At 38.5% G+C, this 14,029-nt stretch overlaps 1 protein-coding gene across 4 annotated transcripts in view; it reads right to left on the minus strand.

The window, feature by feature from the left end:
- Positions 1 to 14,029, minus strand: part of Frmd3 (FERM domain containing 3) — a 255,021-nt gene that overhangs the window by 17,811 nt on the left and 223,181 nt on the right. Inside the window, exon 1 of one of the 4 annotated variants that reach the window (XM_076843509.2) lies at positions 1,768 to 2,010. The exons of the other annotated variants lie outside the window; for them this stretch is intronic. Within the exon in view, the coding sequence (XP_076699624.1) occupies positions 1,768 to 1,894 (127 nt within the window). The 5' untranslated portion in view covers positions 1,895 to 2,010. Of the gene's footprint in view, positions 1 to 1,767; positions 2,011 to 14,029 lie in introns of those variants that run through there. 4 annotated transcript variants of the gene reach the window in all.

Consider the following 14,029-nt stretch of genomic DNA (forward strand, 5'->3'; position numbering starts at 1 on the left):
CAAAAGTAGAAGGCTATCAGTATTTGTATAGTTCAGGTGAATGCATTAATTATGAAAAAGAAAGCATAATTTTTGCACAAGGAAAACTGACATAAAACCCAAACTTGAAATATACAAAAACTAAGTAGTTTGTACATGTAGAAGTTGTCTGTACACACAAAAAATGCCTGATTCAAAAAGTTAACACTTTCTTTTAAAAGTTGAAAATCCAGAACCAATTAATTAGTAGAAAGTTGACATTTTTATCAGGCTAAGGATTAAAGTTCAGATTATAAAAGATTTCCTACAATCTGTAAGGAAAAGACAAAACCACAGTAGAAATCTGGAAACATGAATTCTCCAAAGAAAAAATGCAAGTGGTCAATTATCATTTGAGCAGATGTTCATCCTATTAAAAAGGATTGTACAAATGAAAATAATGGAATCTTATTTTTCTTTCAACATTTAGCAAAATATTAAGAAACTGGTCACATGAGGATTAGTAATCACATTGGTGAGTAGAGATTCTCATGCATACCTTGTTCCTAAGCATTTGTCTTACAGGATCACTTGCATCAAAAGTAAAAATTTGTATGTTCTTTATCCCAATTTATATTTTTAAGAATTGATCATAGAAATACCAATTTCTACATATATTGTAGCATTTTAATAGACAAATAATAAAAATAAATAAATTTCCCAAATAAATTAGTAATTAAATAAGTGGATTGTAGTATCTACATTACATAACATTATTTGACCATTTTTGAAAAGATAATTATATTAATTGTTTTGATATGAAAAGTCCTTCAAGAATATAATTAAGGAAAAATGGATTATAAAATAATATACCTATAACAATATCATGAAAAATATATATACCATATCCCATATCTTATCTGCAAATATTTATGGACTCACTTTTAAGAATATTAGAATACAGGAAAACATTCTATATCTTTGTGTTTTTCAAAATTTCATCTAAGAACCCATCATGCATTACTTTTGTCCTTGTACAAGAACTATCGGTTTCATTTCAATTCACTTAGAAGTCAGTCCCACACATATGTATGCAATATGGCCAATTTCAGACATTTCCCAGAAAAAAAAATATATATATATATATTATATATATATATATTTTTTAATCAACTGATGATTGATACCACATATACTTATATAAGCACAGCTTCTTTACTGCTGTAGGGCCTGACTTGAAATTTTTATTTCAATTACAGTTTCTTCCAAGGACCATAACATACGATATTTATAAGGAAAAGGAAACTGGAAGAATGTCAGTTTGATCCAAGTGCTCTAACTGAGATTTTATTTTAGTAGAGCTCTGCTTTGAAGATAAAGGGGAGCTTTGCCTCACCCGCACAAGCAGATCTGAAACCTTTAAACAGTGAGAGGAGGGGGATTGTGTTTTGATCATCCAGTCTGCCTTCTCCTCGTCATCTCTCATTATTGAACAATCTAGAGGAGCACACTACCACTGCCTCCCTCCTAACTCACTGCTGAATAGAAATCATAATTTGCCTTTTGACAACTTTATGCCATTTCATGGAAAAGGGAACACGCCCTCCCATTTACCTTCTGCACTTGCTCATTCACCCTCCTTCCAGATTGTCTCTGCCTCTCTCCCTCCCTCTCTCTCTTCCATAACTCATTAAACTTCTGACACTACATTCACCCTTGGCTTCTCACTGAGTCGCTATAGTGAGCAGGAAGCTGGAAGCCTGCATGATTCTTCAGGCACGGGATGACAGCCTAGGGCATGGCACATACCGGCATTTCGAGCTGTGACCTTGGAGCCATGTCTCAGCAGACGGACAAACACATTACTGCTGCAGTGGTTCACCATGTGCAAGTGGAGGTTTCGTCGAGTCTGGATCTTGACCAAGCATTTTGCCATATTGGATATTCCGATCTCCCCAGGTCTCCTCTGCCTATCACGGCCCAGGACAGCCACCACCAGCCATAGCAGCTTTGACCTTTTGCTAACTGTCCATTCTGTTTTAAAGGACTGAGGCAGGGCACGCTGAGAATGAATCAAATGTCAGGTTCCTAATGCAGCCAACAGAAATAACTCATGAGGGACAGGCATGGGGCAGGGAGGAGGGAGGAGAATACTATTTTTAAACTCTCTACTCACTTCACTAACAAACAATGAAATTTTATGCATACTCCTCATCCAGACCAGAAGATTCCACCAAATGTCTTACAGCATCCTAAAAATCAAATGTCCCCAGATGGTAAGATGACAACTGTGTAACTCCACAATGGAGAAACAATCCACTTTGATTTCTTCTAAAAATTATTATTGAGTCTTCAATATGTTCTACTGCAGAGCAGCCCAATAAAAATACAATGCAAGCCACATTTTGAAAAAAGGAAAAAGTGTTTAAAAAGCAAACTATAGTACAATGAACTTTAAATTTAACAATGTGTTTATTTGAAGCCACGATATCCAAAATAGTTTCATTTCAACATGTAACTATGTAAAAATGATTTATAAAGCAGCTTACATTCCTTTATGAGACTGTCTTTGAGACTGTGTGGGTTGCACATGTGTAGTACATCTCAGTTCTGACCAGCCAAGTTCCAGGACTTCAGCCCCATGTGGGGCTGCCATATTGGACAGCACAATCCCAACAGGGTGGTAAGTTCCTCACATGCTTCACCTTCACCCCCACAACAATGCTACCATTTTCTTCACTTTTCAGATAAGGCTTAAGGAGAATGATTGACCTGGTAAATTCATAAAATTAGTAAGTAGCCAAACTATGATTTTAACCACCTTAGCATCGAATTAATACCAGTTGACTTTAAAAAAAAAAAGCCCCCAACGGGGTAAAAATGGGAGTTCATAACCCACTTGAATCAAAGTGTGAAATATGATATATCAAGAACTATGTAATGTTTTGAACAACCAACAATAAAAAAAAAATTAAAAAAAAAAAAGCCCCCAAAACAACAGCTGTTAGTGCTCCTATCTCTAACCAGGTATGTTTTAAATGCAGGAACCAACCATCACATTCAATCTCTTAGCACTTTGAAAACTCTCGACTTGTACATCTGAGACAGAAATTTGCCTGATATGAGCACTAAGAGATCAAACTTTTTTCAGAATTTTTTCAGGGCATGCTATAGTTGAAAAAAATTCAACTGATTAATAACCATACCTCATAAACTATCTTTCAGTTATATTTCTTTGCTGTTATATTTTTCTCACTCTGATTTCAGAAGAAAAAATTCCTCACACAATTTCATCACATATGCATTTTTCTACTTTAAATAGCTGTTACTGACAAAAGATGATTTTCTAACAAAATATTTTTTTCTTTTCTGGATTACATTCAGAGCATCCAACTGAAATTCTGTATTGTACTTCACTGTGGGAATATAAAATTGATTTAACAGTTTTGGAGAGAAGTTTAGTAAAATATACAAAGTTGCAGTATTCTTTAGCTCTGAAATTCTACTTTTAGGAATTTATTCTAAGATAATAATTGGACATGTGAACAAAGATGTTCATCAGAGCATCATTTATTATAACAAAAAAATTTCCAAGGGGAAAGTGATTAAATACATGTGATAATGAAATACTGCACCAAAAATTCATATTTAGAATAATTTAATAATGTCAGGAAATGCTTACAATGTATTAGTAAATGAAAAGAGTTTGCTGATAAAAACAGTGTGAGTTGAACTATGTAAAAATGCCACAGGAAGGAAAAAACTAAGATCAGATGGTAAATTCTGAAGTGGAAAACGGTGTGGCCAACTGTGCACTATGACCTGAGGTGGGGGAGGTCACATGTGGAAACCTCACAATTGACTTATTCCTCTCACAGGTTACCAGTCTCTGATATGCTACAGAAGTTTCTACCCTCAAGGGGTGAGTCAATTTTCAAACTTGAAACTAAAACTTCAAATTTTCAAACCGGAAACCACTGACCTAACAATCCAGCAATACTTCAACACTTTGTCATCCCCCTTATGATGGAACTCTGAGCAGAATCCCCTGTCATAAAGCAGATCTACTAATACAGTGGTGGGGCCCTGGAATGGTACCTTCCTATAAGGCCGCCTCCCTAGTCACCAATAGCGGTTCTTGAAAAACTAACTGAAATTCTTTAGGACACTAAAGAACATATCTAAAAGTCACTATTCTACCTGAATTGTTGCTTTGTAATAATGCAGAGGAAGAATTTCAAAGATTAATAAAGGGCTCATTTGCATGGCAATAGGTTAGGGCTCAATAATGAGCAGCTCTCCCTTTGGCCTATTTGGAGGGAATATAGATAAATCTGATAAACTGAAAGAAGTTTGGTGTACAGCTGCCTCCATTCATACTTTAAGTTGGGTCTACCAGTTTCTTGGTACTGAAAGCTAACCTGATGTAGAAACAGACTCCAACCTTACTCTTGTAACAAGTAGCCAAGTCTCAGCCAATCACAAATGGCCAGCTGTTCATACCTGGTTCAAATAAGATATCCATGAACCAATCAAGCTGTTTCAACCTCACGCCTTCTCCCTGGCTATAAATATACCCTGCCTATGTGGTGGGATGGAACATTCTGAAACATTTTTGGTCTAGACTGCTACCCAATTCTAGAATCTCAAACAAAGCCAGATAAGACCTATAAACCTAGATTTGTTTTTTAAAATATATTCTAATTTATTACACATGATGGCAGAATGCAAATCATTTCATACTACACATGCAGAGCACAATTTTTCAAGTCACTGATTGTACACAAAGTATTTTCACACCATTCGTGCCTTCATACATGTACTTAGGATAATTATGTCTAACTCATTCCACCATCATTCCTATCCCCTTCCCCCCTTCTTTCCTCTCCCTTCCCTTTGCCTTATCTAAAGTTCCTCCATTGCTCCCATGTTCTCTTCCCCCCATTGCCATTGTGAGTCAGCATCCTTATATCAAAGGGAAAACATTTGGCCTTTGGGTTTTTTTTGGGGGGGGGGATTGGCTTGCTTCACTTAGCATTATATTTTCAAACTTCATCCATTTACCTGCAAATGCCATGATTTTATTCTCTTTTAATGCTGAGTAATGTTCCATTGTGTATATATACCAAAGTTTCCCTATCCATTCATCTACTGAAGGGCATGCAGATATGATATGATTCTATACCTAGAAGATCCAAAACATTCCATCAGAAATCTCCTAGAACTAATAAATGAATTCAGCAAAGTAGCTGGATATAAAAATCAACACCCATAAATCAAAGACATTTCTGTACATCGGTGACAAATCTGCTGAAAGTGAAACTGGGAAAACCACCCCATTTACAATGGCCTCAAAAAAATAAAATATTTGGGAATAAATTTAACAAAAGAGGTGAAAGACCTCTACAATGAAAACTACAACACGCTAAAGAAAGAAAGAAAGAAAGAAGACCTTAGAAGATGGAAAGATCTACCTTGTTCTTGGATAGGCAGAATTAATATTGTCAAAATGACCATACTACCAAAAGCACTATACAGATACAATGCAATCCCAATCAAAATCCCAGTGGCATCCTTATAGAAATAGAAAAGGCAATCATGAAACTCATAAATTAGATTTGTTATAATTTCATCTTTTAACAAATCTTTGTGCTTATCATCATGTTAAAACAACATGTGACCCGATAGCTCACTTAAAACCAACGACCTTCTAAAAACAAAACAGAAAGCAAGTAGAAAACCTGAAACAAACCCACCACAATCCTTTATTTCTATTGTTTGCCACCAGGATAGTTACTCTCTTCAATTATCAAGCATTAAATCTCACCATAGTTTCAAATGCCTCCTTTCCTCTTTTTACTATTCTAGCATTATTGTTATTATATATAATTGTTTTATTATTATTATTTTAACTATAGCTATATATAATTAGCACTCCTTTTTCTTTCTCCCCCAGTACTGAAGATGGAACCCAGGGCACTTTGCCACTGAGTTCCATCCCCAGTGCTCTTTTTCATTTATTATTTTGAGACAGGGTCTTGCTAAGTTGCTGAAGCTGGCCTTGAACTTGTGATCCTCCTGCATCAGCCTCTGTGGTTGCCGGAATTACAGGTGTGCCTCATGTAACATGCCCAGCTAGCACTTATGTTTTTCACTTTTCTCTTGAAATTGTTCTTAACTCTCTATGCTACTTTTCAGAGATATTAAGTTAATTCCTTTATTCTCTTTTTTTTTGTGAATCTTCTGTTTTTATTCAGAGAAAATGAACCTAGCAGGACCTAGACTTCTATGTTGTCCCAGCCACTTCTCTCTACCTTGTCCAACCATACCCAAACATGTGGCTACTTTTCAAGAGAAAGAAGAAAAGGAAGGCAGAAATGTGAAACAAGTTCTAAGATTTACACAATACTGCACTGGGAGTGTTGTCCTCATTTGGGGCCCTATGCTCCAGGGGACAATATCAGTAGCACAACATTCAGATGCCCTTGAATACTTTTTCTTTTTCAATTCATTTGTGTACTTGAAGAATTGGGAAGTCCTGTCAGTGTTAAAGAAAGCAGAGGATGTGTAAAGAGGAGAATTGATTTTCCATGATGAGATGCTAGAAACACTGATAAATCAGGCAGAAGCCAAAGAAGAGGGACAGATTTCAATGGTAACAGCTGTACATGGACCTGAATTCCATGTGAACTTCCTGATGTAGATTTGGGACAAGGCAATAAACTTGCCTTTACTTAGCAGGGAACTGAAAATTATCACGCAACTTGGAGTGCTGGTGCCTTAATTAAAAGATGGAGAAAGAACTCTTCTCACACTTGATGTGACAAGGAAATGGGATGTGTGTATCAACTACCTAGTAATAGTGCTGGCTTCTAGTAGATGGACCAGAACTCACTAAGTGGTTGTAGAAAGCAAAGTTTACAGCACAAGCTCTGGAGGTACCCTTGGGTTCTACTCTGCACCATTTTTTATCCTGGCCTCAGTTTCCATGGTTGTAAAATGAGCCTTATAAAGACAGAATGTACCTCTGAGGGTTGTTGTGAGGACTAATCAAGTTAATACACATGGCATGTTCAAATTAGTGCCTTGCAGCAAATTAATCAGTAAGGGTTGGTGAATTTTTTTTCCCCAACACAGCTCTTTCCTTTGTCTCTTTTAGCTACGCAAGAGGAAGACAAGACAGTCTCAATTTTTCTGTCAACCATGTGTCCCTTTAACATGTCATTACTAGTCACTTCTCCCAAACAGTAGGGAAGCAGTTTTACTGATTGTTAAAAGCTTGCTTGGCCATCCCTATTACCTTGGCATGTTCATGAAGAATGCATCTTTAGATTTTATTAAAAGTTTTTTAAATTATGAAAAGTATATATGTGAATGATATATCCCACAGCATGAACATCAAGGATTACATGTAGTTTAAAATTCTGTTTGTGTTTTTCTGTATTTTCCAATTTGTCTAAGATGATTAAGGTATTACTCTCGATTTCCCATTAAAAAAAAAAATAAAAAGAAAAGAAAATGGTTGATTCTGGTAATCTGTAATCCCAGGAGAATATATTCTATTTGTATGCCTTCTTCTTCCATACAAATAAAAGTTGACCTAGCCACATTCAGAATGTATACATTCGTTTGTTTGTTTGTTTATTCACTAATTCAGCAAGTATTAATTAGCTCCCACTGTATACCAGAATGTCAGAGTGTCTGACGGTACACAGAATGGCATAGGCAGAGTCCTTGTCTTCAGGGAGCTGACAATTTGGTTGGAGGAGACAGTCAACAAACAGTAAAACAAGTAAGCAGAGGAGAAAGCATTCAACAAGGCCAAGTGCTCTGGGGAAAATTTTATAAAGGCACTGGTGTGAGAGAAAATAAATGAGTAGGAATTGGGCATTCAGGGAAGACCTTCCAAGGATCTGCAATTTAAATTAAAAGACAAGAAATAGCCATACAAAGGCCCAGCCATTTCTTCTGGATAATGAAACAGCTTGTTCAATGACCATGGCATATTCCAGAGAGAATGGGAAAGCCAGGGTGGAGGGAACACAGACTGAAGAGGAGAAAAACAGAAAAGAGCTTAACAGGCACAGAGCAAAGTACACAGGCTGGAGGACAGAGTTCAGATGTTATCATAACTAGATCTGAGTTCCACTCATAAAAACTCACTCAGGCTGCTGTGTGGAAAATATGGGTGTCAGGAGGGGATAGGAGTGGAAGGGGAGAGCTCCCTTGGGAATTAATTATAACATCAGTGGACAGAGATGAGGGGCTAGTGAGGTGGTGCTATGGAGGTAAACCTGGGGTAAATTTAAAAAGTTCAAGTGAATAGGATTTTTGCAAATAGATTTGACAGTTCAATATCTTATAACCACTGGGAAACAGGAGATGTTTGACAAGGAAGGACTGGCATTTAAAAATATGGCTGCCCTATTCAGGATGAGGCAAATGCTGGGAAAGAGCCTAATCTGAGAAGGAACAGAACATGGCCCCAGGGACACAGGCCAGGAAAAGAGATCATGTAGACTATTAGTCAGTAGAGCAAGGATAAGGAACCGGGTCAGGATCACAGCCTGGCCCAGGGAGAAATGCTGGCACATTCCTATGGGAGTAGAGTCCTGGGCACCACCAAGGCAGGGACTCAGGAAAAGGAGCCAGGTTGGCATAAGGGTCAGAGGACAAGACAGAGCAATGGATAGAGCAGGACTAAAATCCCAATCCAAAGTGCTGGGCTTGGACTTCTTAGATCCCTTCTAGGTAAGATTGATCCTAGAGTTGGAATGGGACCCTGGTTGGATTTAGGGACCAAAAGGTCAGCTGTGGCCAAGGGTTCCAGGTAGGGCCTGACAAAACCACAAGGGATGTTCTATTTTTTGAAAGAAGATACTCCTTTCTTTAATAGCAACATGTCCAATCTACATTCAGATAATCAAGTGCATCACTCTTAAAATTCTATTTCCCTTTTGACCAAAACATCTGCCCACTGTCACATTTATATTGTTAAAGTAGAAACCCAGGGGTTAAAAGACTTTCCAACTGGGAATGATGGTGTGTTAAAGGGAGCAAGGGCTCTTTCCAAAGATAAAATATTAATTCCCTTTTAAGCTAGTTGCTACTAATTTTCAATTTTATGCTGGGAAATAAGATTGTGCCACTCACAGTAAGAAAGAATAAGTGATGGGGCCAAGTGCTTACTTAAAAATAAGACAGCTATACCTTTGCTTTCAGACATACTGACAAATGATCCAAAGGACATATTGAAAAATAGCAGTGATTTGAGAGAAGAATTATAAAAAGCCACACAGAGTAGGGAGGAAACTTAGAAGTCATCTCACTTTGTTTTACAGAAGAGGAAGTAAAGTCTAGGTGGTGTCAGTGACTGTCATGTGCCAAATCATTGTAAATGTTCATCAAATGAAAAAATGAACCCCAGCCCTCTTACCCTCTATCCCATGCTCTTCCCTCCACCAGAGAATGCCCTCTGATGCATCCTATGTCCACTCAGGTGAACACATGCTTACCATGAGAGTCTAACTGTCATATAAACTGGGGACTCAGAGACCTCCACAGAACACTTAAATGACAGTGACACAGCACTACCAAACAGCCTGGCAAAGGCCAAGACTGAGCTTGGGTGACTCATGCTGGTTTACCAAGTGGCAGACCAAAAGCATGTAAAATGGCATGTTACCACCGTAACTAGAGCAGAGAGGTTTCACGTCTATTTTAGGAATCTGGAGCCTTGGCACAAACAGGAATCTCAGAGTTTAAGAAATACACTCCACCTTTTCTTCATTTAGATTTATCTCTAAGAGCTAGGGTGATTGTAACCAAGTCTTCTTTGGGAGAAAAAAAGTGTTTGCGCATACTTAGTAACAGCTGCATATTTATTTTTAAATTAGATACATGTAGAGCTATCTTGGTTTATTACATACATTATAAAACCTACACCATGGAAATTTTATAAGGAGTTAATAAAAACAAAATATCAGTAGAAGTCTGAGTGGTTTCTTCCTCCACCCCAGTGGATCACTGTATGAGCTCAGTGCATATGCACCCCACTCTGGATTCAGCTGTATGGCCTAATTTGCCATCAACCTGCATCTTTCTACATGTGTATGTGGCATTGGGCATACACTCCAGGAGTGAATCCTAGCAAACAGACCTGTGCCAACTGAAACAGACTCTTCTAAGCTCTGCTTAAACTGACACAGCCCTATCATCATGAGCCAGCCTAAAAAGCATCACTAGCACACATTGCACAAGGCTTTCTTCCAGAAGGGTGACACTGAGTCCTAAGAGAAGAGAGACAGAGAGAGGCAATGAGATCTTGCCTCAACTTCAGCCTCGGTGTCTCAAAGAACATCTACTGAACACTCAATACCAACCCATGAACAAAAATGCAAGAAAACAGAGCCTCATGCTGATGGTGGAATGCATCCAAAACTCAGGAAATCCTACTTCTGTTCTCTAATGACAGTGGCTTTGGCAATCCTTTCCCTTTTCCTCTGCTCCTGTTTCTTAGGGCATGGTGGGAGTGTTTGCTTATTTAGCTGCCAAGCAGAAAGTCTTTCACCATGTTCTTGTGGTCATAGCTGGTCACACTTATGATGCTCTCTTGGCTGGGATCCCAGCCCTCAAGGACTATGACTGGATTACCTTCTAGGACATGTGACTGACATTTTTGCCCCTAGGCAAATCCTTTAAAGCAATCAACTGTTAATACTTAAGTGCAGTAGTAAAATGCCAACCTGAGGGGGAGCAATGATTTGGGAAGCTCCACTACTGAATTGCTTCCACTAAAAAGACAACAAGTCTTAACACAGACGGTGAGCAAGTAGTGAGGGATGAGAACTAGCCTCAAAGTGAGCCATTCCTTTATTTAATGAATTCAACTTTAAAATTAGAGCACGAGTCCCAGAAGGGAGCGAGCATCCTGTGGGAAGTCTGTTTCCTCCACAGCTTGGCTTTAATAAGAATACTGCTGGCCAAAGCGCTCAGTCACCCCCATCCCAACATGATGGCCATCCCTGGGGAGGCACAGGTCCTGGCATTCTGAGACAGAAGTCCAAAGACTTGAACACCACCCTAGATACACAGGAGCTTTTCTCACTGAATCACAGAGCTCCCCCACATTTGTATATATATAAAAATTGGCGCTTTTGGTGATTGCTTTAATAGAAAAATAGATGTAGCTCCTGTTTCAGTGAGACAGAGTTGAGACATCTTGGATGCATTCTATATCATCTAAGATACCTGGGTCAAGAATTTGAGGACCAGCTTCAATAATCTAATCCCAGCCTCAATATTTACCCAGTATGACTTTGGGCAAACTGCCTCACCTCTCCAGACTTAATTTCTAGAAGAATTCTGAGAAGATGTGTTAGATCAGGAGTTCACAAACTTTTTATCTGAAGACCCAGATTGTGCATATGAAGTTTTGAAGGCTGAGAGATAAAATTAAGGCTATAATGCAGGTGCTTATATAATAATTTAAAGAGTAACTGCTGGCTCCAAGACCAAAAAAATGAATGGATGCTGGGTGGCCATGGGTCCTACTTTGCTGAATACTGTACAGGACCATCTTCAATGTTCCTCTCTAGCCTTCAAAAGCAATGAAAAATATTACTGTTCCCAAGTTCCCATTTTTCCCCCTCAAATGATGGTCCTTTTATTGGATTTTTTTTTAAAAAAATTTTATTCTAATTTATTATATATGACAGCAGAATGCATTACAATTCATATTATATATGTATATATATATGTATATATATATATACATCACAATTTTTCATCTCTCTGTATACAAAGTATATTCACACCATTTGTGTCTTTTCATACATGTACTTAGGGTAGTGATGTCCATCTCTTTCCACCATCTTTTTTTACTCCCTTGCCTCCTCCTTCCCCTTTCCTCCCCTTTGCTCTATCTAGCATTTGTCTAATCTTCCCATGCTCCCCTTCCCAACCCCACTAAGAATCAGCCTTCCTATATCAGAGAAAACTTTCAGCATTTGGTTTTTTGGGATTGGCTTACTTCCCAAGTTCCTATTTTTATTACAAAAGACCTCAAGCGATAGTCTTGGATGTTTGGGGATTTTTTTGTTTTTGTTTTTGTTTTACCATTTTTACCTTCAGCAAAAGATTCAGAGTCAGAGTTTAGAGCTAGAAAGCATTTTAGTGTTGCTTGTTTTATAGATTAAGCAAATGAATACTGGAAAGCTGGAGGGTCTTGTCTATGGTCACCCTACTTGGTGGAGTAGCCAACACTAGAGTTTATATTTCCTCTCTTTTCTAAGACATTAATGCGGAAATGGAGCAACTACCTGAATGTTTGCTATGTTTACACAGAGAAGTACTATAATCCATAAAATGAACTATTTGTGGAAAATTGGTCAAGCCTATAGAACCACACTGAACTACAGAACTACACTGTTGGCATCTCAAGATGTTTCCACTGAGGAATTCTATATCCCACAAAAGGAATTATTTGTGGAGAATTAGCCAACTACAGAACCAACATGAAACACATTGTTGTTATTTTAAGATATAAGCTACATAATCACTGCAAGATAAGATGGATTCAACTTATGTGGGAAACAAGGCATTTACCTCCCTCACAATGCTGGAAATATTTAAAATTTCAAAGTTCTCTTTCAAGTGATACAACCTTCTTATGAGTACTTAAGTTGTCAGTAAATACCAGAAACCAGAGTTCCAAGGATGGAAACAGCTCCAAAGCACAAAGGGGAGATGAAAAGCTTTTGAAGTGACTACAAATGTGAGTCTGCAGAGCTGGCTCAGGCCTTTATCTTTTCCTCTGAGATGCACTTGGCATCTCTTACCCTAAACGAGCTACCGACCAAACCACGGTGTTTTTTTCTGGGATTCAATAGGTGCGACGATGACTTTGAAGTTTTGACTCTGATACTGCAATTATAAATAAAAGCAGAGGCTGTCCTCAGCTTTGTGGAGGCCTCCTAGCTCCTGCAGAGGTGAGTTCAACTGCCACGTGCCTGTCAACAGTGGGACACTGCAGCTGCCTTTAAATGGGAAACTTAAGGACAGCCCAAGCACCTGCAGTATTAAACTGATCTTTAAAACAGTGCTTTATGTGAGTTTCTCCTAATTTGGGATATTAATCCATTTGTCTGTATTTGTATTTAACATGTTCCTAAATTCCTTATTGGACCTGTAGTTCAATTTATGAAACACGCACATGCACTAGTATCTTTAACATTAAGCAAACCATGGGATATACACAGGATGATCACGGCCACATTAAATACATGGGGAAGGAAATTGCTAAAGTGTCATTGGTTGCCTCTAGGAGAGTGATAATCTAGGAGGTGACTTTCTTCTGCTCATCAATGCTTTTTAGTAATTTTTGGAGTTTTTGGAAGGTGACATATTGGTTACATAATGAGAAAATAAAACAAATAACAATCCCAAAACTCTGCAGCAGGGACAAGTACAATTGAAGCTGGTGCTGATGGTTCTGCCATCCCCAGGTAACAGTAACTATGAGAAGAAAGGAGGTTCCACAGGGTGTATAAGCAATTATTATTGTTCCAAGGGACACACAGAAGAGACATTTTTAAAAGACTAGTGCATCGCTATTAACATGTGTGTCCCGACAAAGAGAAGAACTGGCTTAACAGTTGAAAATGGTGGAGGGAGGGGACACTGGAAAGGTAAGAATAGGGTAAATCTGTTTGACCATAGCCATGGAACACCAGGAAGAGAAAGCAGAGGGAGGAGAAGCTTCATATTGGATAGGCAAGGAGGACACCACAGTGGGTGGACAAAGAGGAAAGGAACTCACCATGGCGGAACCACAGCAAGGGGCTGTCAGAGACTTCAGTGATGGGAGGGGAGCAACTGTGCAGGGTACGAAAGGCTCTGCCTGTTAGGAGGTTGAGAGGCCTGCAGTGGACCCACTGCTGTGTGCTGTGTGTTCCGTGTTCCTGCTGTGTGCTGGGGAGGGAGGCAGGTGGGATCAAGAGTACAGCATACTTGAGGGATCAAGACAGCACCTCACAAGCTCAAATGCCTTCACATGTTCATATTCAGTCTT

The sequence above is a fragment of the Callospermophilus lateralis genome, chromosome 2 (genome assembly GCF_048772815.1).
Source record: "Callospermophilus lateralis isolate mCalLat2 chromosome 2, mCalLat2.hap1, whole genome shotgun sequence".
Taxonomy (NCBI): domain Eukaryota; kingdom Metazoa; phylum Chordata; class Mammalia; order Rodentia; family Sciuridae; genus Callospermophilus; species Callospermophilus lateralis.